General features: G+C 43.5%; 1 protein-coding gene across 3 annotated transcripts; it reads left to right on the top strand.

Moving 5' to 3' along the window:
- Positions 1-3,459: 3,459 nt before the first annotated feature.
- Positions 3,460-21,869, top strand: BAG3 (BAG cochaperone 3). 3 transcript variants are annotated; one of them, XM_052677184.1, is made up of 4 exons: positions 3,461-3,701; positions 15,012-15,365; positions 17,445-17,777; positions 20,544-21,869. In XM_052677184.1, exons 1-4 carry the CDS (start codon positions 3,531-3,533, stop codon positions 21,318-21,320), a joined length of 1,635 nt encoding a protein of 544 aa, XP_052533144.1. In that variant the 5' UTR covers positions 3,461-3,530; the 3' UTR covers positions 21,321-21,869. The 3 variants fall into 3 exon arrangements, with proteins under 3 accessions (XP_052533145.1, XP_052533144.1, XP_052533143.1); XM_052677183.1 differs by having other exon boundaries at positions 3,464-3,701; positions 17,445-17,828; XM_052677185.1 differs by lacking the exon at positions 17,445-17,777 and having other exon boundaries at positions 3,460-3,701.
- Positions 21,870-24,901: the final 3,032 nt, after the last annotated feature.

The raw sequence follows: 24,901 nt of genomic DNA, 5'->3' as shown, positions 1-24,901 counted from the left end.
GTCACTCCCTGACTTAAGGCAGGGTTACATCCCATATGGAAAAATAAAGGAAAAGCAAAACCGCACTGAAATCAGCTTGTGGGGCCTCCTTCAAATTCAAAAAATCTGAAATTTGGAAGTCTGAGTGTGTGCTTTGTGACTGCTCTGTGATTTCAACATGCAGGTTTAAAAAGCTTTTCTCCATTTAGCATGCAAACTGAGCCATCTGCTTTCTTATTAATGCTTTGTACTTCCTATTAAAGTTCATAAGATCTATATTTATATGTCAAATAATTCCCATGTTACTCTTGTATCTCCAGTGAACAGATGATGTGGGGAGCTACACGCACTGTACACTTCCTGCACCAATATAGCAGTCAATATGAGATCAGACCGTTTGTGCATTGATTTGTGATGCTTTCTTAAAGGCACTGCATTTTCAGTTTTCTGAAATGTGGCACCCAATTGTATCAGCAGCTCTTTTTTGTGTGTGTGTGTGCTGTTAATAAAACAAAATCCACCATTCTGAGCAAACCGTAAAACCAAACATCCATCCATGCCTGTGGCTGTAATTTGCAGAGAGTCCTTACTTGAGAATCCTCACCTGAGACCTTTTTGCTTTTATCTGAAGTGTTTTGTGCACCTGGAACAGGACATTCAGACAGGGAGCTAGATCAGTCCTAGCGCTCTGCTTTGGGGTGAAACATCAAACTATGGAAGTCATGGGGGTGGATTAATTCATAATCTATCTCAAATTGGAATACTGAGGGACTCCATGTGCCTGCTGCACTTACTGACAGAGATTTCTTATGACTCAATCTGAAATGACTCCAGCAGAGAACTTGGACTGACTCCTGCTTAGAAATACAGCTCTAGACACGTGCCATACAGATTGCTATCCACAGGTTCATCAGAAACAGCCTTCTGGAATACCTCATCCAGAAACGTTTCAGCTCATAAATCTTTTCTGTTCAAATGATCTGCTAAATTGTGAGGGTTGCTCAGAAAATAAATTGAAAAGCCAATTTAAAGCTTACCACAAGACGTGTTATTTCCTGATATACCAGAGGTATCTACTTGTTTATACAGTGAGTAACAATGACATCCCTACAGCAGTGCTGCTTCAAATAACCCCAACTAGCCCTGCAGCATGGTGAGGAGGCAGCTCTGCAGCCTGGGGGCAGCCCACACGAGCATTCTGCTCCATCATGTGTTGGACTCAATGATCCTGATGGCTCCCTTCCAACTCAGGATATTCTATGATTCTGTAATCTTGGACAAAGCTGTTACCAGCGTCCTCATGTGAAGAGCAGACCACCCCCACCAATATTTGCTGATCCACCTAATAATCTTTTGTTTGGTCTTGAATCAGCCAATTTTGAAGACAAAATTTTGAAGCAAAGACCCTGTAGAGCTGATTAAGATTTTTGCTGAGCAATATTCCTTGTATGAACATTTCCACAAACCACTCTGGTCTGAAGCATGGCTAAGAACCATGTAAGTTATGAGCTGTATCACCTCAGGGTAGCAGCCATGGCACAGCAACAAAACCTGAATCCCAGGACTGCTGTGCCAAATAACCCACCTACCCAGCAATCCTTACAGCTATGAGAGGCTAAAATCTACCTAGCATGGACAATAATTTAATTAAGAGGAAAAGCACAATATTCAGCCAAGTCAAATCAATCACTCAGATGTTTTCCCTTCTCAGTCCATGCTCATCTCTGCAACCAGATGCTGCAACCATGGGTTTTGCTCCTGCAGAAGAAGCTCAGGCAGATTCTAACCTATCAGCCCATTACAATTTGGGTGAAATGTTCTGACCTGTTTCTTAGCAAGGCACAGACTCACAGCTACATTTAGCCTATGACTCTTAGCTGCTCCCCTGAATTTTCCTTTTATTTCCACTTAATGGCTGACCTTTTTTTATTAACTCTGTTAAGTATGTGGCTAACTATCAGCAACAAAGCAACCCATTCACTTCTCTGTATACACTCCATCAGATACAGTACCCATCTGTACTACTTTCCCAGCATACACAAGTAATTTCCCTTTTAACATCTGTGTCCCTCACATCTGAATCAGCTGCTTTTGTTGACTTGGGAAGGACTCCGCCATAAGCTACCAAGAACATATGATCTAAGTGTGCCTCTTTCTGCTCTGAGACAAGGAGTGAAATTCCTCTGCAGAATTTACAGATAAGAAGCAGAACAGGTCTCTGATATTGAGATTCTTGACACAAACATTGTGAAGGCAAAGATGGAGAGCTGTGGGAAGGAGTTCATCAGGGCCAGCACTGCTGGCTGGTCGAGGGAGAGGGTTGTCCTGCTCTGTACTGCTGTGGCCTCATCTCAGTACTCTGTGCAGTTTGGGTGCCACAGTACAAACAGGACATAAAGCTGCTCGAGAGCGTCCAAAGGGTTGCAAAGATGAAGTGTCTGGAGGGCAAGAGGTGTGTGAGGAACGCTGAGCTCCATGGGTCTGTTGGGCCTGGAACAGAGCAGGCTGAGGGCAGCACTCATGACAGCCCACGGCTCTTCACTTGGATTCCTTCCGATTTGAGATATTCTATGATTCTAAGGAAGGAACAAGGCTGAGTAATTATCATGGACAGCAGTGTGATAAACAGACCTCACTGTCAGAGGATGGATGAGTGTCAGTGTCAATCAGCGTCACGCCAATCTGTGACCCTGCCCTGAGCTGACAAGGCCCTGACTGTCCCCGGGTGTGCACAGGCAGCTCCTCTGAAGTGATGCACGTGGGTAATGAACATCTGCTTGGAGGAAAGCACACCTCTATCTCCTCGGAGCAGCTTTGCAGCAGAGAATGTCTGCACTTCAGGGGCTCGGCATTCACTGAGCAGAGTAACTAATTGTCAGTAGGCATCTGCGGCCACGTGTGCCCCTCAGATGGCTGCAGGTAGTCGCTGTGAAGTGCTGTAACCCACAGCCAGCACATGGAGCTGGCTGACAGATGGGTCTGGGAGCAGACACACACACTGCCTTCGGGTGTTGCTCAATGTCAGTGAATCCTAAGACTGAGACACACCGAGAACGATCGAAGAGTCGATTCTGAAGTACAATGCCTGTCTACACTGCAACTTTGAAACAAGCATTATTTGGGCTACTTGCCAGGGTTGGACACACATAACCTTAACCAGTCAGCCATCAGCAAGGACGACGCTCGTGGCTTCTTGTTCCATTGCATCAGAATCACAGAATCACAGAATCACAGGCTCGCAGCAGCAGCTGTCAGAGCGGTAACATTCAGGACCGCAGCGCTGCTCCCCAGCCCGCACCCAGCACGTCTCTCCCCGCCGGGGCTCCCAACCCGCAGCCCCGCGCCGTACTGGAGGCCACCAGAAGTTTCCAGCCGAGCCGGGCTGGGCTTCCTCCCTCCTCCCCGTCCCTCCCCTTTCCCCTCCTCCGCCGGCCGGCGCCGATTTCCAGACACTTCCAGCCCCGCGCCTCCGCCCCCCCGCTCCCGGCGGCGGATAAAGCGGCCGGGTCCGGCCTCCCCGCCCCGCACTCGGCGCATGGCCCGGCTCCGGCATGAGCGCTGCCACGCACTCCCCGCTGCTCCAAACGGAGAGCGGCTCCGAGCCGCTGCCGCCCGGCTGGGAGATCAAGGTGGACCCGCAGACGGGCTGGCCTTTCTTCGTGGACCACAACAGCCGAACCACCACCTGGAGCGACCCGCGCCTGCGGGGCGACGCGGCCAAAGTACGGCGGGTTGGGGGGCTGCGCTGGGGGGGGAGGGGGGAGGGGGTAAGAGAGAGGTGGGAGCCCGGCGCTGGGCGGGGGGCTGCCGGGGGCTGCCGGGGCCGGGCTGCGGCTCAGCGCGTGGCAATGCAGTGAGGCCAGGAGCTGCCTTTTGTCTCTGACGCACTGCAGTCCCTTTTTTGTGCATTAAATCATCCGATACCTCGGCTCCGGGGTGTTTATTTAAAGTTGGTGAAGTGCACCCGGCCTGCCCTGGGAAGGCTCGGCTGGGTGGTTTTTTTGGTTTTTTTTTTTTTCTTTTTCGGCTGCCAATGAGCCGAGGCGACGTACAGCGCTTCAAAGCGACGCGACTCAGACTTGTCAGGAGTTTTCGCATGTTTTGTTTTGTTTTTGGTCTGGTTACAAAGTCTGTCATTCGCTGTCTTCTGTGTGTAAGCGCGCTCAGGGAAAAGCTGCATCTCAGTCCTAATATGTCCATGGCTGCGGGCAGCGGGACCCGCAAAGTGGCTTTTCGGAGCCAGGCTCTGAGCCTTCAGAAGTTGCGGCCGTGTGACCTGCCTTAGTATTAACGCGGTGACTGAACAGAAAGTGCTAGAAACTTGAGCTGCATTGCAAGTTGCCAGAGTGGTGGAAAAACAGATCCTGTGGGGTTTTCTTGCATTTCTGTGCGAGCAACGCTGCTTTCATCCCTGGTACGGCCGACGGCGCGGCCTCGCCTTTACTTCTGCAACCCCACAAAATGGGCAATGATGAAGCGTAATGTCGCAGCGCCGGTGGAGGATCTCTGTCCGTCCTCACGACCTAAAATGTCGCCCATCGCTGCTGTCAGGACGAGGCTCAGGATCGCTCCGCGCTGGACCCCGGCCGGTGCTGCTTGGAGCGGTGCTGGAAGAGATTGCCTCGGACTGCGCGGAGCCACGGCTGGCCCCGAGCCCAGCGCCGGCTCTCAGCTGCCAGGGCCGGCTCCGGCCTGCTGGAAGTCAGCTGGAAGAGCCCAGCTGCTCCCTGGACGTGGCGCGCGTGGAGCTGGCAGCCTGCTGCACAGCAGCCAAGTGCTTTGATCGCGGTGACGCGGCCAAGTGAGCGCTGGCTGTGGCCATTGCTTCGCTGCCCTGTCGGGGAAAGCTGTCAGCCTGCTCAGTGCGGGGAGAGATCAGTGCTGCCTGGGCTGCCATCTTAGGCAGAACTGCTTCTGTGGGGGGGGGAAAAAAGCCTCTTGTGTGGCACGCTCTGTGTTACATAGAACCATTGGAAGATACTTGGTAACTCCAAAATGTGTCTTCAATGTAACTGGTACAACTTCTCCCTCTGCCCCGCCTCAAGAGTCTCTCCTAAAAAATGAGGAATAAAACATGAAAGAGTGTTTTGAGGAAACATGAAGTTCTTACATTTAATTGCCCATTTTATGAGTGCAGACCGTAAGAGGAAGCTCAGTGTGAAAGCAGATGAGGATCATACAGAAGTGAAGGGGCTGTGCTTTTCTGTTCTCCCACAGCTCCAGCCACGTAATGCTGTACAGTTACACTCGCAGATACAAAGTGCTGTTTGGAATTGAGGAAATGCGTTGTAATTGCTGCAGTGTAGCCTTTCACCCCCATTTTCAACTCCATTATTGAGCGTATAATTCTGGTAGTAATGGTAGAAAAAGATCTTGTTTAATCTAATTTGGCGATGTGAATATTGAGAGTGAAATAGGGAAAAGAGCTTTAACTCATTTCTGGATGCTGTCTTCCGAGTGGTAATGAGGCACCTGCTAACATTGGCTATTACAGCAATAAAAATATGCTTTTTAGAACCGTAAAGTATAGAAAGTCCAAGCATTCCATTTATTCAAGGCTTTTGTTATGGAAATAGCACTTGAAAGTAACCCATTTAAGAGAGAAATCACATTTAAGCTGCATTTGATAATTGTATAAAAACAGGATTTGAAGTGCTCTAATGGATCAGTGCTGGTTTTGAGTGGGTGAGTGAAACAAAACAAATTTTCATCCCTATCTGATGTTAAATCTGTGGTAACGTAAAGTGCCACCTCTGCTGCCAACTTGTGAGTATTACTACAGAGAGAAAAAGTTGCACCTGCTTTTCAACTTTTGTTTTTTGTGTGTGTGTGTGGAATTCGCTTTTTTCCAAACAGCAACATCTGTCACTGCTCACTATAAACAGACACATGTATGCTTTGGGACTGGTCACAGAGAGAAATACTTCCAGAGGTAGTACTGGAAGGTGGATTTCTGGGTCTTTTGACATACTGTTGCATTAAGAGAAGCCAAAAGCTTGCAGTGATGCTGCAAGGCCATTTGTTGGAGCCCAGAATTAAGAGTACATGGTTGAATTAATGGATAGTTTCTGAAGTCTTTTTGCTTTCAAATATAGGCAGAAAAGCCAGGCATTGACAGCTTCTCAGTTGCATTATTCTTAGTCTCTCTTCAGTGAGAGGGGTTTCAGGAGTGATCAGGGAACTGCAGAAGCTGGCTTCATGTGTCAGACCATGTCTTGTCAAGGGTGGTAACACAGACAAAACTTGTACTGACTCTACTGATATGCTGCTTTCTGGATTAAATATTGATGTTACCCAGCAAAACCAGTGACTTTGTTGATTCCTTTTATGATAGTATTTATCAATCCTTATTCCCTCTCCAAATATTCCGTCTTTACAGAGATATAGGCAAAAAGTGAGCTGTTGCCTGCACTGGGCAGTGAGTGGAGCACAGGTCCAAAGCTAACTGACTCCTTTTAGCTGAGCAAGCAGGCTGTGGCCGTAAGGTGCTGCATTCTCCCAACAGCTGATCTTGGGCCTCCTACTCTAGATTTGCTGTCAGTGTAACTGTGCTGACTGCAGTAACTGTACCTGTATCATCAGGCAGAAAGAGAAATGGCTCTTATCAAGTGTGAATCTATGACAGAGTTGTTTAAAATGAATGGAACCACACCTTGATTTTTTGCACTGAATGACTAGCTCAGTTTATTCACTGATTCAAGTTGCTTTTTCTTTTTTTTCTTATTCAATTTAGCCTGTTCTAGTCTTCACAGAATAACACGTCTTTCCTTTGCACATTTATTAACTGTTCCCAGTTATTTGTATGGAGCCACTGGGCTAGGGGGGGCCTTACTGAGGAGGAACAGAAAACCTCTCATTATATCCAGTGAGAAACAAGCCACGACTCTGCAGATGGCTGACAAACATTTACTAACAGAAACATCAAAGCCTACTGGTAGGCTAATGATTTTTTTTAAGTGTCTGTTTAGTTAATAGCAAGTCACTTTATTAAAAAAAAAAAAAAAAAAAAAAAAAAAAATCAATATCATGAAGCATACGTATGCATAACTTTACCAAGAGAGTATTTACTAGCAGTGTCACTGTTCTTCCTATTTCTTTGCTGGGATTGTTGATTTATTTATTTATTTATTTGTATGCTTATCTGTTTTCCTGTGTTAACTTGAGCTGCTGTAGTTCAGCATGCTTTCTGCAAGGTTGTCATATGATGTTAAATTGTTTACTTGGTATTCCCCAAAGTGTTGATAAAAATAGATGATGTTTAAAGAAAACAAACAAAAGTAGCAAAGCTTGTGTTAGCGTTTACTGATGCCCCTTCCATATGTTGTTTCTACGTGCACTAAACCCAATGGGAAATGCTGCCACTAAAAATAGACCAAAGGAATTGACTGTGCTGAGCTTCACTGAGCTCACGCTGTGGAGATCGATAGCTCACTAATGCCTCAGCTCTGAGACCGTGGCCAGCACAGCTTTCAAGTCTGAGAGCAGTTATAAAAGTGGTGCATTTATTGGTTGCAACAATGCAGAGGCCTAAACCTAAGGGGAGAGAAAGCTATCTGAATCTATTACTGATGGGTTCTGTGTTATTTGAGGAACAGCTAACTGTATCTATCCTCACCCTTGCGGGTAAGTTATGACTCTTCTGTCTGTTTCCCCAAATAAGACATAGGTCACTCAGTTCCCATCTCTTTAGGAGTGAACTTATTTTTGAGTGCTGACTTCTCACATTCAAATTGACTGAAAGGCTTGGTAGACCAAATTAGAAATTGCTCTGAAATCTCAGTGTGGCCTCTATGAACTTCTGTGTCACAGTGGTGCACAGCAGTGGGAGGATATGACAAGATGTTACACTTGGATCTTCTACCTGCACTGCTTTCTACATTACTTATGCTGATAAGTATTCTGTCATAGTCAGGCTTGTGGTTTGTCCATTTCATAATAAATCAGTCATTGGATTTGAGCTATTATACTTTCTATATGCTGTATATGTAGAAGCTGCAAGGTAGTCAGTAGGGGATTTTTGGACAAAGCCAGTACGCAACCTTCCAAGTTCCATGAAGCTGCTTTGTGTAGTTATTTAAAGCCCCACTCAGTAGAACATGTCAAGCAGGGAAATAATATAGAGAGACACCAATTAATTTGAAAGTAAGGGATGGATCAAAAACTTAGCTACAAGTAACATGCCTGGGAAGTCATGCACTAGGAGAAGTAAGGAAGATATTGATTTCCTGGTTCTGCTCAAGTTCAAGTACATCATACCTTTCATCTAAAGAGAACGAATACTTGTTCCAGCATTCATAGCTAGGAATCATATTTTTAACACTTAACCTGTACGCAGGCATGGCTTTTCTGTACCAAAAATAGAATTGTTCACCATGAACCATGATAAAGCAGATAACAATCTGGTACGCTCTGTGGTACACAGACAGTATCCCTCTCTAGGTAAGCTTCATCTTTTTCCTCCGGCAGCTGTGCCCTCTCAATTATGCCAAGCTAAATATTTTATATTACAGTATTTAATTACAGATATGAAGCATTCTGTTTCTCCAGGTATCTTCAAATAACCTTGCAAAAACTGTTTTTAATATTTGTTTGGGTTTTTTTTGTTTTGTTTTTGTTTGTTGGTTTTTTGTTTTTATAGGCAGGAAAATGAACCATAAGATGGTGAAGCAACTTGTGTGACATCACCCACTAGGTCAGGTAGCATGAAAACATGTTTTCATGGCTGATGGCAGTCTTATAATTGATAGATAGGTGCAGGGTAGCAAGTGCTTTTATAGCGCTGGGAAGTTGTTGCTTAGAGAAGTGAGGTCTCAAAACTTGTCTGTCAAATGAATTCTAGATGAAAATGTAGACCTTTTGTATAACCTACAGAATTCAAAACTGACTCTTCAGTTGTTAGCTATTTATATTTTTTGTGACACTGTTTGGCTTGTACTCCCTTCTGTGTTTCAAGTTTCTGGCTTCCAGCTAATTGGAAAACCAATAAGTTGGCTGCCTGCTTCCTAGATAAGCAGGCAGTAATCAAATAGGTAAATGAGGCTCATGATTCTTGATGAGGAACTTTCTAGTGCCTTAATGGGCTTTCTTCACGTGTTTCATCCAACAGGACGGGTGACAGCAACTCCCCTTCTCAGAACTCTTTGCTCCTTGCTTTCTTGGGGTGTGTTCAGTTTGGCCCACCCAAGGCTTCCTGTGAGTGGGCAGTTTGTACTCATTGGGCAGAGAGGGCAAGTGTCATCATGTCATGCCAAAATGACATCTTAGCCCAAGAAAGAATCTGCTTTAGTGATCAGAGAACAGTTTTAATTCCAGAAACAAGGTAGATGGTCTTCAGGATGGCCAACATGTTTGCTCCAGTAAGGCTCTCAGTTCTGAAGAGCTTAGGTTTAGAAGTCCTCTTCAATTTTTAATAGTGATTATTTGTTTCTAATGACATCATTGTGCTCCATCAGTCAAAGCATACATTAATGTAATACCTGTAATTATCATACAATCATCTTGTTTTATACAAGAGAGAACAAAAGACCTATTTGCCTACGCATGTGGATGTTACGAAATAAAAGGCAGCATTCAGCAAATACAACATCAAAAGCAGCTTGTTGTATAAATAGGTTACATGTTGTGACTGACACGAAGGTCTACTGAGGCAGCTCATGAGCCTCAGCTTATTCATGGTTTCCTTCAGTCATCAGCTAATGATATCTTGCTCAAATGCCTATGTGCTCAGTGTATCTATATTCAGGCTGGATATTAGGTGAAACTTCTTTTCTGAAAGAGTGGCCAGGCACTGGAATGGGCTGCCCAGGGAGCTGGCTAAGTCATCACCTCTGGAGGTGTTTGGGAAATGTGTAGATGTGCTTAGAAGCATGGCTTAGTGGGCCACATTGGTGATAGGCTGACAGTTGGACTAGGTGATCTTAGGGATCTTTTCCAACCTCAGTGATTCTATGATTTGAGCACAATTTTTGCTCAGCAGAATACGAATGTAAAAACCTTCAGTGCCTGAAATGGCAGTGGGAAGCTACAGGTCAGTGCTGGGAGCAAATGACACTCTCCCACGCCATGTGTCTAATTCCCCAAGATGTATTAATGAAAAGCTCTTCCTGAATAACATTGCATAAGTATAAAGCACTCTTCAGTACTTAGACCAGGTTACAACAAATATATGGATTTGCTGACTTCTCCATCAGCAGCAAGGCTAGTTGTAATTTTGGTTTACCTTCTTAATACAACAGAGGAGGAAGGGAAATAGTGTGGCTAAAAGTGAAATATGAGTAGATAGGTAATCTATTTGTAATAGTGAATGATTTGCCTTTCCATGAAACTTCTTTTAATTGTAAATAAAACTGGTAAGCCATTCTTAGATTGGAATGGGAGCTTGTCATGTTTCAGTCACTTACTTTCATTATATTGTTGAGTTATATTCAGAAAGAGCAAAATTGTATTACTCCCTGCTTCCTGAAATCTGGGCATGACATCACAGGACTTTTGCTGTCATATCAGGTTTTGTCAGGTTCTGGCACTTCCTCAGTCACTGGAGCAATCAGGATTCTCTTATGTGCATGATACTCTTCAAGGCAGCAACTTCAAAGCTCAGAACCATACTGAAGCTGGCAGACTTTCTGCTTGCATACAGAAAGAGACACATTCATTCTCTTGGTAGTGTTTGCAGCACTTTGTTCCTTTGCTAGATGATATTTAGAAAACAAGTAAAAAAACTTAAATATTTGTACTGTTACTCTGCAACAGCTGTGAAAGGTGCTTTGTGCATAATGTTTCAGAGAACTGGATTTACTGTGTTATGAATAATGTCTGTATGGTTTAAGAAGTGCTAGTGTGTGATGGGAACTTGTTTTTGAACTTTTTCTGTAGCACACTGTAGTGTTTGAGGAATGAAAAACATATTTAACAGGCAGCTTCAAAAGGAAGATTCCACACGTGTTCCAAGTTTTCTAGCAATCTCATTTGTGTGTAGGATATTGTAACCAGTTTTGTTACACTGGTACAGTCATCTAGATGCCTTCAATGGCACTTGCTAGTTTAAGCAGTGAATGAACTTGCAGGTTTTTGTGTTTCAGGAACAGCACTTGAACAGTCATTGAGGCACTTCAGGTCATTGTCCACTCCCGCAGATGGTGCAGCTGTTCAGGGAACTCCGTTGCAAGTTGTCTCAATCTCTTTGCGTTTTTTCCCAATGGCATACAGTCTGTGCCCAAGTTTGAGGATTTCATTGTTGCTCCTGGCCGTGCCCTTCCTACGGGAAGCCAAGTGTAGGATGTGGGCTATGAAGTGTTTTTTCCAGTTGCACAACTCGTGCTGGCTGCACCTTTATTTATCATGGCGATGACCTCACAACAGAAGCACACGTCCCCTTCCCAGGAGGTGTGATCAGGAGGTGTGATCGCTGCGGTCTTCCAGCAGCCCCACGCTTTGTGTGCACAGAGCAGTGCGTGCACCTGCTCTGCCCTGAGCGGCCAAGAGCACTGACTCCCTGTTGGTTTCGGCATCAGTGCTTGAAACAGCAGATTGCATCTGAGTTCGTGGGGTTGCATCTGAGTTCGCATCTCTAGGCTTCCTGGGGAGAGTTCTGGTATTTTTGTACTTCCTTCTTTTGGGGGATTCTGTCCCTTAGATATGGTGTATGACCACAGCCTGCACTGCTGTAAGGCTGACTGCCAGTTCAGGGGAACTTCACAATTCTGGTGCTTATTCAGTTCAGCATAAAAATGCTTCTCATTTCCTTGAATGAGGGGAAGGGGAATTATTTCAGCTTTCATGCAGTAATAGGAGTATATTCCTGTATGTATTTTTTTTTTATTTAACGTACAACTAAGGTTTTTAATGCAAATAAAAATGCCACCAATAAATTCTGTGTGAACTCTGGGCTTGTATAGCTAACACTTGTTAACCTCTTAAGCAAAAGCCATATTTATTAGAGGGCAGGTAGAGACTAGAAATGGACATTTTAGCTCCCTGACGTGGCTGTGCTATGAAACTTAAGAATTAAAGCATTCAGGGAACTTGCATGTCCCTCCTCTTGGTGTTACCTGGAGAGATTTCCAGAGCTTGGCTCCACTCCCCTTTGTCACACTATCCCCAGACACACCCCAGTTTCTCCTTCGATCTTCCAGAACCAGTTTGTCAGGGCTAGAAAGGCTCATCTCCCCTGCACCAAATAGAACCTTTTTCTTTTGCTGAGAGCCTCGCTTTGGGGGATATCTGTGCACGAGGTGTTGTACTGGATCCTGGTTTAAAAATGAGCCTGAACCTCTTGCATCTGAGTAAACCAAGAGCTTTTTAGTCTTCAGACACTGTGTTACAGTGGCATTCCTCAGCATGAGGTATTTCAAAACACTAATTTTGCACGTTCATTGACCTGTGAAACTGTGGGGAGAGAGGGAACAGAAAAGGAGGAATGCTGAGAATGCGGTGGTACAAACTGGCCAATGTCACCAGCTGTTGATGGAGTTAAATCTTAATTATGTGTTGAGGGGAACTCTGGGGCTGGAAGAACAATTGTGATGAAAACACCTCTCCCAAAACTGTGATCTGTCTGCCTCAGAGCCACTGGTGGTGGGAGAAGGGGGAAAATGGCCTTTCTTCCTTAGCTGAAGACTACTCCTTCTGCCTGCTGTTCAGCAGCAACAACAGAAAAACCCCAAGCCTCCTGACTACAGGGGAAAAAAGCCTGGAACAAAGAACCAGCTCTAAAAGCTAACTTTCCACAGGAAGAAGCATAGGCTGTCTGAAGCTGTGAGAATGAATGATGAATTACAAAAGCATAGCTTATGCTGTGGTTCTTAGAGAGGAGCCTGTGCTTCCACTTGGAAAAAAGAAAAGTGCTAAACTTGCAAAAAGTTCACTTTGGACATAAACTGAAATGTTTAAAAATAGTTCAACTTGATTTTTTTTTTTTTTTTTCTTTGGTTTTGGGCCGCTTGTTTTTCTTTCTTTATCAGTGCTGAACTTACAGAAGCAGATCTGTCAGAGTGCTGAGATAGCTCAGAGTGAGGTCAGTGTAAAAGGGCTGAAAATGCAGATAAAGGGGAGGGAGCCAGGCTCCTAGGAAGGGCTTTGTGACAGCAGGGGGAGTGGGACACTGAATATTGTGATTATTTGTGACTTAGCATGACTTCAAGAGACTGAAGGGACTGTCCCCAGGTGCAGCAGCTCCTCCATACCCCTCTCTTGCTAGGGCAGGGTACATGTTGCTGGCCCACCCAGCCCCTCTACCTCTTCTCCCAGAACTGACCCTTCTGCAGGGCGCCTGACAATGCACACTGCGAGTGCAACTTCTTTTTATAGCCGTGGGAGCTGTGCCTAAAGGTGGGCTGCAGCTCTCTGGTTACACCCCAGCCCGCTCCCACCACTACAGAGCCTGTGCTGAGCAGCTGGTGGGAGCGTATGCAGAATGCATTGAGTCAGCAGCAGGCAGCAAGGTGCTTCTTCCGCCTGTGGAATCATCAGTTTTCCTCACTGCAAGGCAGCTTGCGTGGCTCTGTGCTCGGTGGACATGTAGTCCTGACATGGCCCTTTGTTGTTACTCGCTGAGTGTCTCTCAAACTTACTTTCTGGCATAGCCACGTGTCCCTGCAGATGCAGAGAGCGTGCTGGCAGCACAGCGTGTTCAGGGCTGTGTTGGGGGCATCACTGATGAGGTAGAACTGGCAGATAATTGTCAGTCCTTGGTGTCCTGAGGCACCAGAGCAGTCTGCGTTCAGCAGTCGTGAGCAGCTTCCTGGGGGAGTGAATTGAAAATGACTCATCTGGCCATGGTGGCTCCTGGTGCAGAGCTGGGCATGAGATCATCCTTGTGCTGTAACTGGAAAAGCCAGCCGCGTTCCTGCGCTGCGAACTTTCTAGGCCTCTCCTTCGTGCCTCCTTCAGAATTCTTTTTTTTTGCTTGTAGGGGATTTCTAATCGGCAAAAGCAAGAGCTTCTGACTTTAAATTTCTTCCTTTCTGTACTTATATTTATTTTATAAATGTACCTGAATAATAGCATTCATTCTCTACAGTTTTCTCAGAACCTGGTTCTAAAGAGATACTGTAAAAGAGGGGGGAATATTCAATCTTACTGGTAAAACAGTTAATTGTTACTATACAGATTCATACAGCAGAAGCTACATATACTAAATATTTTTGCTGCTAAAACACCCCTTTAAAAATAAAGGGTTAGTTTAAAAAACCTAAAAATAGGGTTTCTAGCGCTTGTACCATATGTCCCCTTATTAAATTCTCCTCTTACTGAATAATGACATTACCCTCTGAATGACAGAGGTGCTTGTTACATGATCCGACTTAGAGATACATCTGGAACTTGGCCCTAGCTGGGCCTCAAAATAGAATGACCGATGCAGGAAGAACTTAATAGAGGACTTGTGAGGGATCTTGGTACAAAGCACTATCCCCCTTGCCAGAGCTTTGACATTGTCCAGTGAGTGCATTTGGGCAGCACAGGAATTAGTATTATCTAACCTTCCAGCATTTTCCTCTTCATTATGCTATCCTGTTGGTATCTACTGAAGTGGATCCTCTCTTGGCTGTGAGTGTCTTCAGAATGAAGCAGCAGTAACTCTAGACAGGCAGTAGGAAGCACAATACCAACAAATACTGCTCTTCTGATGAGATAAATCCTGTTTCTTTTCTGCTGTTATCCATAACACTAGGTGGATTTGAAGGGGAGCTAAGGAAACATCTGTGGTCCCTCAAGCTCTCATTTAATTAGCGTGGTACCACCTGAGGCAGCTGAACTCTTGGCTGTCTGCAAATAGCGAGTGCTACAGAAAAACCCTGTTGTAATGTGGTGTTTTAGTGCCTCAGCTAGTATTCATCAGCACTGGGGATGAAAGGCTCGTAGCTAATTGGTGTTCAGCTTCCTTTCTCCTGCCTGCTGACCTGGCACAGACCTGAGGAGCTGAGCTTCTCATGCCTGGCTGATGCTGCTTTTAGACAGACCTTTATGGCAGCTTTCTTATGTGGTATGTTGAGCTGAGCTACCAGCAAATGCTATGTGATGTTTTTAATTTCTAGGATGCCCAGTCATCAGCAAATGGCCCATCTCAAGATAGTCCCAGGCAGCTGCCGGCACGGGAAGGAAACGTGGTGTACCCCAAGCTCCGGGCCGGCTACATCCCTATCCCAGTCATCCACGAGGGCATCGACAGCAGGCAGCACCCATACTTTGCCGCTGCGCAGCCCGGCGTACAGCGATACAAAGCAGAAGCCGTGCCCACCGCAGCGCAGGCACAGCCGCCTCTGAGGGGGGCCTATGCCAGCCCTGAGTCCCCTCATAGGGGACCAACTGAGGCTTCCCAGGCAGATAAACAATGTGGACAGACAACAGCAGCTGCAGCAGCACCGGCTCCAGCGACACACGGACCTGAGGTAACTCGTCAGTACTGCTGGGGTGTGTTTGCCTTGGTCTTTGCGGCCATGTATGACCTGAATGTCACACGAGTACTTTATCCTTTGGAAAGCCAAACCTGCCACAGGATTACATTTTCCCAATACTTCTAGAGTGTTGAAATACAAAAGTGCTCAGTTACTTCAGCAGAAATATTTGACGTTTTTCTGGCGTTGCCCGCTTTTGTTATCAAGCGATTTCTGCAGAAACAAACGTGTGAAAATATTCTCTGTAAATGAGCCTGTGAGTGGTGCAGGTGCTCCTGCATCAGGTGAGGGTTGTTGTAGGGCTTAGAGTGGTTACCCTGCAAGCTGGGAACGCAGGCAAGTCTTCTGGATTCTGTACTGTGGGAAACAAAGGTGAGCAAGGGGAGAAACACAAAAATACAAGTGGCCAATTAGCTGACAGCTTGAGCTGCTTCAGAAGTGGGGCTATGCTGCTTTCTAGTTTAATACTCTGATTTTGTTAAGTGTATAGACTTGCATACACAGCTCTAAAAGTGAATTGTGAAATATTTTTGTCTTTCAGTTGTATGTTAAAATACATCAACTGCTTTAAAAAGAGTCACCCTCCTCGCTTTGCTTTTCAAAAGACAGGATTTTGGATTGTCTGTTATCTCTTCAGAATTAGCAGGAGTGGTATCTCGTAACACACCAAAGCACTAATCTCATTTCTATTCAAAGTAAAATAAGCAGGAAATTGAGCCTCTATCAGTCTGAAAATACATCATGAAGTTTTCATGTCAGCAGTGGCAGGTATTTCTCTAAACCCTGTTTCTGTGCCTGAAGAACACAATTAAAATTCTGTTTGCAGTTTTCCTGGCGGTCTCAGCTGTTGCTGCTTTATCTGTGCAGTACAAGGATGGGAGGCTTAGTTCTTCCTTCTCTCATCTTAATACAGTTGGGAATATACCTTTGTGTTACATGCAGAATTGCTTCAGAAGAGTCTTCTACATCTCATGTGCTCTGAGATAACTACTGAGGGCTGGAGAAGTTGCTGTCACAAACTTAGGTGGCATGGGCACTAACTGACCAGGGCACTGACACAGTAGTGCTGGTAATATGTACAATAAGAAAAAGCATTTATTTATAGCTTTATGGGCAGCAGAGGTGAGCAGTTCACTAGCACAAAAGACATCTTGTTCCCTATCCTCTCCCACCTTGCCTGCCTACTTACTGCTTCCAGCTCCACTGTCCTGCTCTCCCATCTGTGCTAACTCCAGTCTTACCTGGCTTTTCACTGAGCTATGGAATAAACCTGTCAGGAAATAATTTTTTTTTCTCTCCTTCATGAGTTAAAGAATAGAGAATAGTCCATCAGCTTCTGGAGTTGGTGCAGAGTAAGTGAGCTGATGGACTAGCACAGCAGGAGGAGGGAGTGAGCTGTGAGCAAATAAAATGCCTCTCCCCAGATGCTGCAGAACCATAACATGAAACACCAGGAGCTGGATCGTGCAGCTTCCCCAACACTTGCTTCTGCTAACAGCAAATCTACGCTAGTGCAGCTATCACTCCTGGTGCCAACAGGACTGATGTGCTGGAAAGCCTCATGGGGGAGTGAGGGGTGAAGGGGCATTAGCCACATGTAGCAGGCTTTGGCAGTGCACTAAATTACATGCTTAAAAAAGTAAATTTGTTAGCGTGAGAGAGATCAGAAGTCTGAGCTTTGTGTGCCTCTGAGTGGTTTGTTTTTTGCCTGCAGTACATAATTTGTTTGCTTAACTTTAGTTTGCCTCACATTTAACAGGTTTAGACAGGAGTAGCCATGTAGAAACAGCAAACGTTCTGACTGAGCATCCACTCCCTGCTTACTTGAGGGCTGGGAATGCTGTAGCTCAAGTTACTAGTGAGAGAGCATCATCATAACAACTTCTGTGGTCTGTCTAGTGAGGCAAAAAAAAACAACAACCACAAAACAAAAAACCTCAACACAAACCCAAACCAAGGAAGTAGATCTTTTGCACGTGGGAACACAAGTTCAGTTTCCATTTCTCTTTAAAAATGAAAAGTGCTATGAGCTGAAACGGATTAATTTAATAATGGATTTTGTTTTCATGGCAGCCTCAATCTCCTGGAGCTTCTGATTCTCCAACGGTTTCCCCTCAGTCGTCTGGCAGATCCAATTCAGGAAGCCACCAGCTTCCTCGTGGCTATATTTCAATTCCTGTGATCCATGAAAATATCCAAAGGCAACCACCACAAGGCTACCATCAGGCCCAGAAGACACACTACCCTGCCCAGCAGAGTGAATACCAAGCCCACCAACCAGTATTTCCCAGAATTCAACCAGATGACAGGGAGCCTAAGACAACACGAGCACAGTCTCCATTCAGAGCCTCTCAGAGAGGTGCATCAAGCCGTGAAAGTTCACCTGCCAGAGTTATCACCCAGCAGGTACAGCCCTCAACTCCCATCACAGTGCAGACAGTTGTAGACAGACCTCAGGTATGTACAGTGGGGAGGGTTATTACCTTCCACTTATCTCTGCTAGCCATGCTGGGCTAGAGCTGAAACAGTGGCTCATACCCACAGGAACATGAAAGCACATAAAGCATTTCTTAAACTTGCTGAGATCCTGAAATAAGCTTGCATCAAGCCATCTTTCCACCTATCAGGATTCTGAAGTCTTTGAATTGCTGAAATACATTAAGCAAATCACTTCTGTACATGATTTGATTTTCTTCTCCTCAGAGTACAATTTTGTGTAATTACTCTGAGGTCAGTGATATTGCATTATATGGTACTGAGAAGCCAATCAAGTCCATGGGATTTGTGGCATCTGTAAATATACCCTACTGAAGTCTCAGAACCACTCAGGAGAGCATCAAATACACAGAGTAATTTTAGCTATGGAGAAAGAGTCAGCAAGTTTAATCCTAGCTTCTTATTCCTTCTACATGTTCATAACTGAGTATTCTGGAACAATTTTCTAACTTCAGAATAGGAAAGTTCTACCTGCTTTATGATTTTCCAAGTAATTGAGGACTAGACTTATACTTGACTGACGTGTGTATGTTATACTGGCATTTCAAATAACTCTTCATATATATAATGAACTAATGCTTTTCACAGTAAGTATGACTCCTGCTTCCTCTTCCCTACTTCTACCACTAAGTGCCAATTTCTAGCATTCCATATTGCGGGTAATAATACTTGGTGTTCCCAGTTCAGAGATTTAAAAGCTCGTTTAGATTTTTAAAATACCAATTGCTTTGTTGAAACTGATCCTATAAGGTTCCTGCAGGCTCTTCAACTGAAAATACTTTATAACCTGAGGGGGAAAAAAAAATCAGGAAAAAAGACTGAAACTACACCCTTTGTCTTCCAGCAATATGCTATTAGTAAATAGACCCCATAGCCACAGGGAGGACTCAATCTTGATTCAAATTGTAAATAAACTTTGAGAAATGTAAGTTGTAAATCTACCTCTTTGGGAATAATACTTGATGCTGATTGCTGCCCTTTCTAGCATGTATTTTTTTCATGTTAAACAAAAAAAATTCTTAAACTACAGTTAGAAGTCCTTTGAGTTAAGAATTAACAACATTCAGGTTGTCTTTCCTAGTATGGAAGGGGAAGGGGTGACATAAAAACAACCCTGGATTCCTTCTGTTCAGGGATTCCACACTGAGAATGACAGGAGCAGAATTAGTTGAGTATTCTTGAAAACCAAGTGTTGGGACAAAACAATAAAGATTGCATCATTATTTACATATAGCTTATAATGTTAGCTTATCTTTAAAGGGTGAGAATTTGAGCTCCCTAAACAAATCTAATGTTTAATGGGTAAAACAGTGTCAGTGCAGGCCAATATATATAGCTTGAATATAAATATGGGTATGTTACTTTATCTAAATCCATGAGAGCTGAGTCTACCACCTTTCCAAAACTCATGTACAACCACAGTGGGTAAGTCAAGGAGGTGGCAAAACAAAGAAAGCACAGATCTCACAAATTCCATTTGTGGAATAAGATTTCAACACTTCTATCAGTTTTAAGAAGTTTCTGACTTGACGCCTGTTATATCTGTAGCAATCATACTGATTGTCTCCAGTAACTATGGCATAATAAGATTGACACAGTAACCTTTGCATATAAAACTGAGAAGATGGAATCACTAAAAATAAGCACTAACAAAATTAAAATCTTGAAAGTAGGGAAATGAAAGGAGAATAGCCCCAGATGAGCTTAAAACCCACCAAAGTACTGCTAGCTTTTCAAGAGATACTGACACACTAAGAATGAAGTGTTGAAAATACTAAAGACAGCTGCTGAAATCTTATTTCAGTCAGGCTAGAGCTTTGCTGTAAGGTCCTATCTTATAAAACTGCTTGTAGGGCTGATTTTAGTAGGCATGAGCAGAGTTTAGTGGGTTGTAGTTTGGTATCTGAGAATTGATTGGTGTTGGTACTCGCTGCAATAGTTCAAAAGCAGTACCTATGGTCTCTTGAGCACAGAGCTTTTTGTGATTTGGAAACCTCAAGTTCAACACAGGAAAGAGTATGTAACAAAAATTCATAGCTAATTGAAGATAACAAGAGCAGTGTGAAACAAGTCCCCTGTTGGGTTTGAAGGCTGTGTAGCTCTGCTTAAGTCCTCATGATGTGGATGGTGCTTTAGGGAGCAAAAGGGGAGGCTCACAGCTTGCTTACACCTGCCACAGCTGAAAGTTGGATGGGCGAAACTAGAGAAGGTAACAGTAAAAGCAAAATGGGGAAACTATTCAATCTCTGTTCCAAATGCTCTCATTCCTGTTTTTAGCTCTCTCGCTCCTCTTGCTCTTATTGGACCACTCTAAGACATAAGGCAATGGGGAAAAGGAGCTTGGAAGTACTCTTGCCAAATGCCTGGCAACAGCTTCTAATGTACTTCCTATATTCTAAGCATTAAGTCCTTGATTTTCAAGAGCATCCAGTGGTTTTTATGGGTACTTCAATTTGAGATAGCTTGAATGGCCTAGATTTCAGAAGAAAAGAAACTGACACCTCCTGAAAATTGGGGTGTTTTCTAGGTTTCAATTTAAGTACCTGCAGTTTGGAACCTTTCCTAAAAAATGTTGGAACTAAGCTTTTGATTTCTGTGATTGTTATTACCTGTTTTTAAAAAGAAATAAGGAGCATTGTTGACTGTGTTTCAACACAAACTTGTCTTCTTCACCAGGTTTCTCAGCAACAAGTCCCGCCTCCAGAGCCACCAAGACCATCTCCACCACCTGAAATCAAAACTGAAACCAAGACAATCCCACCACCACCTGAAACTGAGGTGCCTGCAACATATATTCCAATTTCGGTCACCTACCGAGAACCAGATTCTAAACTACCACCTCAGAAGCCTCCAGCCATGGCAGAGAAAGCTGATAAAAAGGTTCCCTGTTCAGCTAAGGCTGTTCCTCCACAGGAAAGGCCTGCTCCTGAAGAAACTGTGACATCGAAGACGATGGAAACAGCAGAACCTCAGAAGCATCCAGGTGTTTTGAAAGTGGAGGCAATTCTGGAGAACGTACAAATGCTTGAGCAGGCAGTCGACTCCTTCGAAGGCAAGAAAACTGACAAAAAGTACTTGATGATTGAAGAGTATTTGACCAAAGAATTGCTAGCCCTAGACTCGGTGGACCCCGAGGGTCGTGCGGATGTGCGTCAGGCCAGGAGAGATGGTGTAAGGAAGGTCCAGAACATTTTGGAAAGACTTGAACAGAAAGCAGAAGATGTCCCAGAACCAGTTCAAGTTGATGGACTTCAGCCAACCTTGGCAGAGCCTAAGTCGCCACAGGAAATCATGGAGATTGAACCTGTGGTAGTCAAGAGCAAGGGAGATACCAGTAATAAAGATGCTAAAGAGGAAACCAAAATGGAAAGACATCAGCCTGAAACTAAGGAGGAAGTGTTTACCAATCTGACCACCACAACAAACACATCTAACAATCCAACCGAGCCATAACTATGTGCTGAAATTAAAATCTCTCAGACTTCGTAACTTAAAGTGTGTTTAAGTGAATTTTAAGTTGCATGCATTTCCAGAGCTCTTTTCAACTGGTTTTTAATCAACATAGCAGCTTGGGACGCAGTAAACACTTGTGGGGAAGGAGGGAGTTAGAAAGAAAGTAATGCATTTATCCTTTATTCTTACACTATGTAAAAACATGTTCTCAAAAACAAACTCTGTACATTAATCTCTTTTAGATCTGCTGAGTGGAGGAAAATAAAATAAAAAGGAAAGGAGCAACTTTTGGGTTAATGTTGATGTGTGTTGTTTAGGATGTATTCTTCTGCAGGTGATTTTTGTACAATCAAAGGCCTGCATTGTTGGAATACTGGTCTTTAAGTGTAGCCACTCATGTAACAGCAATGTTTTATTTTTAATGTTCACAGTTGGGCACTTTAAGCAATGGTGGATAGAAAGTGTGTAAGAAACTGTAGGGATATTTATATGTGTGCAGGACTTCAATGCTATATTTTAAGAGGGAAATAAAATAATATAGAAGCCTAATTTAGTCTTGTGATTTTATGAGCTGGAAATGTAAGAGCTGCAATCGGTTTCAAATGCACTCTTCTAAGCAGACCGATTTCTGTATGTACACCATTATAGCTGAAGTCTGAGAGCTGCTTTCTCATGAAATGTGCCTTTCTCCATTCAATTGCTTCCTTTAAAATTTCTCTGTTCTACTGGCTATGTGGATTGAGTAAAGAATTTGACTTTTTAAAAATCTCCTGTTCTCCCTCTTTCTTGGGAGTTAAAAGTCAAAAGTAATTTGCTGGTGACTTACAGTAACTTACTTCAGAGTATTTTAACTTGTTCTGTAAAGCTGCTAGCCTTTTTCTAGCACTACTAGATTTCCAGCCAAACACACTTTGTTTAGTGGAACATGTGGTATTCATTTCCAGATAAAGACATTTCGTATTCATAGCATGATTGAGAGGCAGTCCTCTCACTTCGTAAGAGTTGAAGCAGTACTTGGTGGTTGGTTTAACTGATTAGCAGCAGTTAATCAAGGAACATAAAACGTACTTCAGGTTTCATGCATGAAAAATGGAAGCAGAATGATTGCAAGTGAGGGAGGAGCCTGAACCAAACTCCAGAAGTTATCTTTGGCTTTCATTTGTAAAATGAATAAATCCCTTTTTACACGATAGCTTATGTTAACAGCATATGAAGAAAACTTCTATATAGATGCTTAAAGCAATGATAGACTGAATCATGGAGTTCAATTGGAAATTAGTATTGAACCCATCTGAACACCTGGCTTTAAGGGATAGGTTGGGACAGCTCATCTAAAATTGCTGCTTTTTATTTTAACAGAACAATAAGTGTTCTTGAATAACAAATGGACTATGAGATGCCAGCTTAATTGTAGGTAGAGCACTGATGCTTCTTTTAGTTTCATTTTGATAGTCAACACCATGTAAAAATACACAATGTCTTGTAACCATTTGGCTGCTCTAACTTTTGGAGCAGTGTTGCAGGCATTCCAGCAGAAGAGGTGTGAAAGTTCATCCGCCTGCATAATTCTTGTATGAACTCACTTCAGTGACACATTCCTCCTGCAGGATTACATTTCAGCTGAGGACACATGTCTCTGACATCATACAACAAAAATACCTAAATCGAAGAAAATCAGCTATGGTTCTTACACTCAAGATACAAGCAAAGTCTGTGAGAGGCAAAAGTCTGGCTTTCCTTAGCTCAATAAAGTAATTTAGACCAAAACCATCTCATTAGATGAGGTGGGAATGTGGAAATTTAGATTGCAGTCATAAAAACATGCTATTTACAGGAAGTTGAACAGGTGCTGTCCTTTTTAAACACATTATCTGCTGCTAATGGAGCCTGATTCATGTTATACTATTCATGTTGGTCAGAGTAGGTGGAGTCAAATTAAATTAAAGCTTTTTTTAAGAAGCAAAGCTAGAGCTACAGCTGCTTTCTGCAGGCAGTTCTTTATAAAAGATGATTCTTAAAGTCAACAATACTACTGCAGAATTAGGTACCATTCGAAATGAAGAAAGGTTTCATGATCTGTCCTAATAAGGGAAAGTACATCTGGCTGCCCTGGAGCCGCCTAGTTGGAAGACTGTTGCTCTGAGTCATAGCCTTTCTTTGTTTCCTCTGTTGCTCAAGAGTAAACTACAGGCAGTCCAGCATGTCTGACTTGACACATCAGTGTGCACATTTTGCATACGGGCTGAGATGAGGGAATAGAGAGGAAATGGGTAAAGTGAAGACTCCCACCTGGTCCCTGTAAGTTTCTGACCTGCTCTTTGTCTTTGCAGAGCTTGCTTGCATCCTTGCATTGGTGCCGATGATGTGGTTAGCTAGCAGAGAGGAAAAGAATCCTTTGTAAATTTGCATTTCTGCACTGGGGTACTGCCTGGTTTATGGGTTGCCCTGAGTGACTAGGTGTGGAAACTTGGCTTCGAAACGTAGGCAGAGAGCAATTAAGGTTTTAATGCTAATGACTGAATTACATTGCATGACACTGCATTACAAGTGTGGCAAAAAAGTGTGCTGTGAAACATGGTTTTCAAATGCACATACTGCATTTGTGATAGCCATTTCAGAAATGAAAATAACCCAAAGATTTTTAATACCAAAAAATGAAGCTGCCTATTACTCATTTTGAGTCAATGTCAATCATCTAATTTATTCAGTATGCAAATAATCCAGTAGCCAGTAAAAGACACTGCTTCAGATCATTTAAAAGTAGCGAGAAGGGTATGAGAAACCTGTACTCAGAATCACAGTAAAAGCTTAGGCTATTTTCTGATTGCATTATCTTATCCAGTGATATTTCAAATGCCAGCAGTGGTCTGTTCTCTATATTTAAACTGTCACAGCAGAAGGCATTGTGTTTCCTATAAAAATAGCATTTTGACTATTTACACCTGGCCAAATCATAGCATACCCTGAGGAAGAAGCCCTCAAGAGCAGAAGAGTGGCACTCTTTGGTGTCAGATTCCTTTCCTTTGGCGGGAGGTGCAAGTCCCTTATCTGGGATGTGTTTTACTTCCAACTGCAGGTTAGGTCAGCTCTGTTTGCAGACGAGTTGAGGAAGGAAAAGAGCACAAGCAAAACACTAACCCACGTGGTGGGGAAGCAACACAGCACAGCTTATAGAGGCAGGTCATTCCCCTGTGCTCTAGCAGCAATGTAAACCAGCCTGGAAAGGCTGCTCAGTATCCTTAGCGAGGATATCGTGTTGGGGTCAGGATGTTCTTTTAAAAATTATAGTTGAAATAATAAAAAGCTTCTGGTAGCTGGAATGTATCTACTGAATAGGAAAATGTCAGTCTAAGATGTAGCTTCTGTGCTTTTTGGTACTGTTTTTTTGTTTGTTTTTTTTTCCAAGTAACAAAATGCAGCTATCTAATAAAACTAAATTTCAAGTTATTGGCTGTAAATATTGAATATGGGATCAATATTTGGGTCTGTTACAAAAGCTAGTTTTGCTAAATAGCAGTTTGGGCCACTTGAGTTTAAAGACTTTCAGAAAAAGCTAACCTGAGCTCAGTCATGCAGGCTGT

Source organism: Tympanuchus pallidicinctus, unplaced genomic scaffold (genome assembly GCF_026119805.1).
Source record: "Tympanuchus pallidicinctus isolate F22 unplaced genomic scaffold, pur_lepc_1.0 scaffold16, whole genome shotgun sequence".
In the NCBI taxonomy this organism is placed as follows: Eukaryota; Metazoa; Chordata; class Aves; order Galliformes; family Phasianidae; genus Tympanuchus; species Tympanuchus pallidicinctus.
This window is presented reverse-complemented; position numbering and strand designations above follow the sequence as displayed.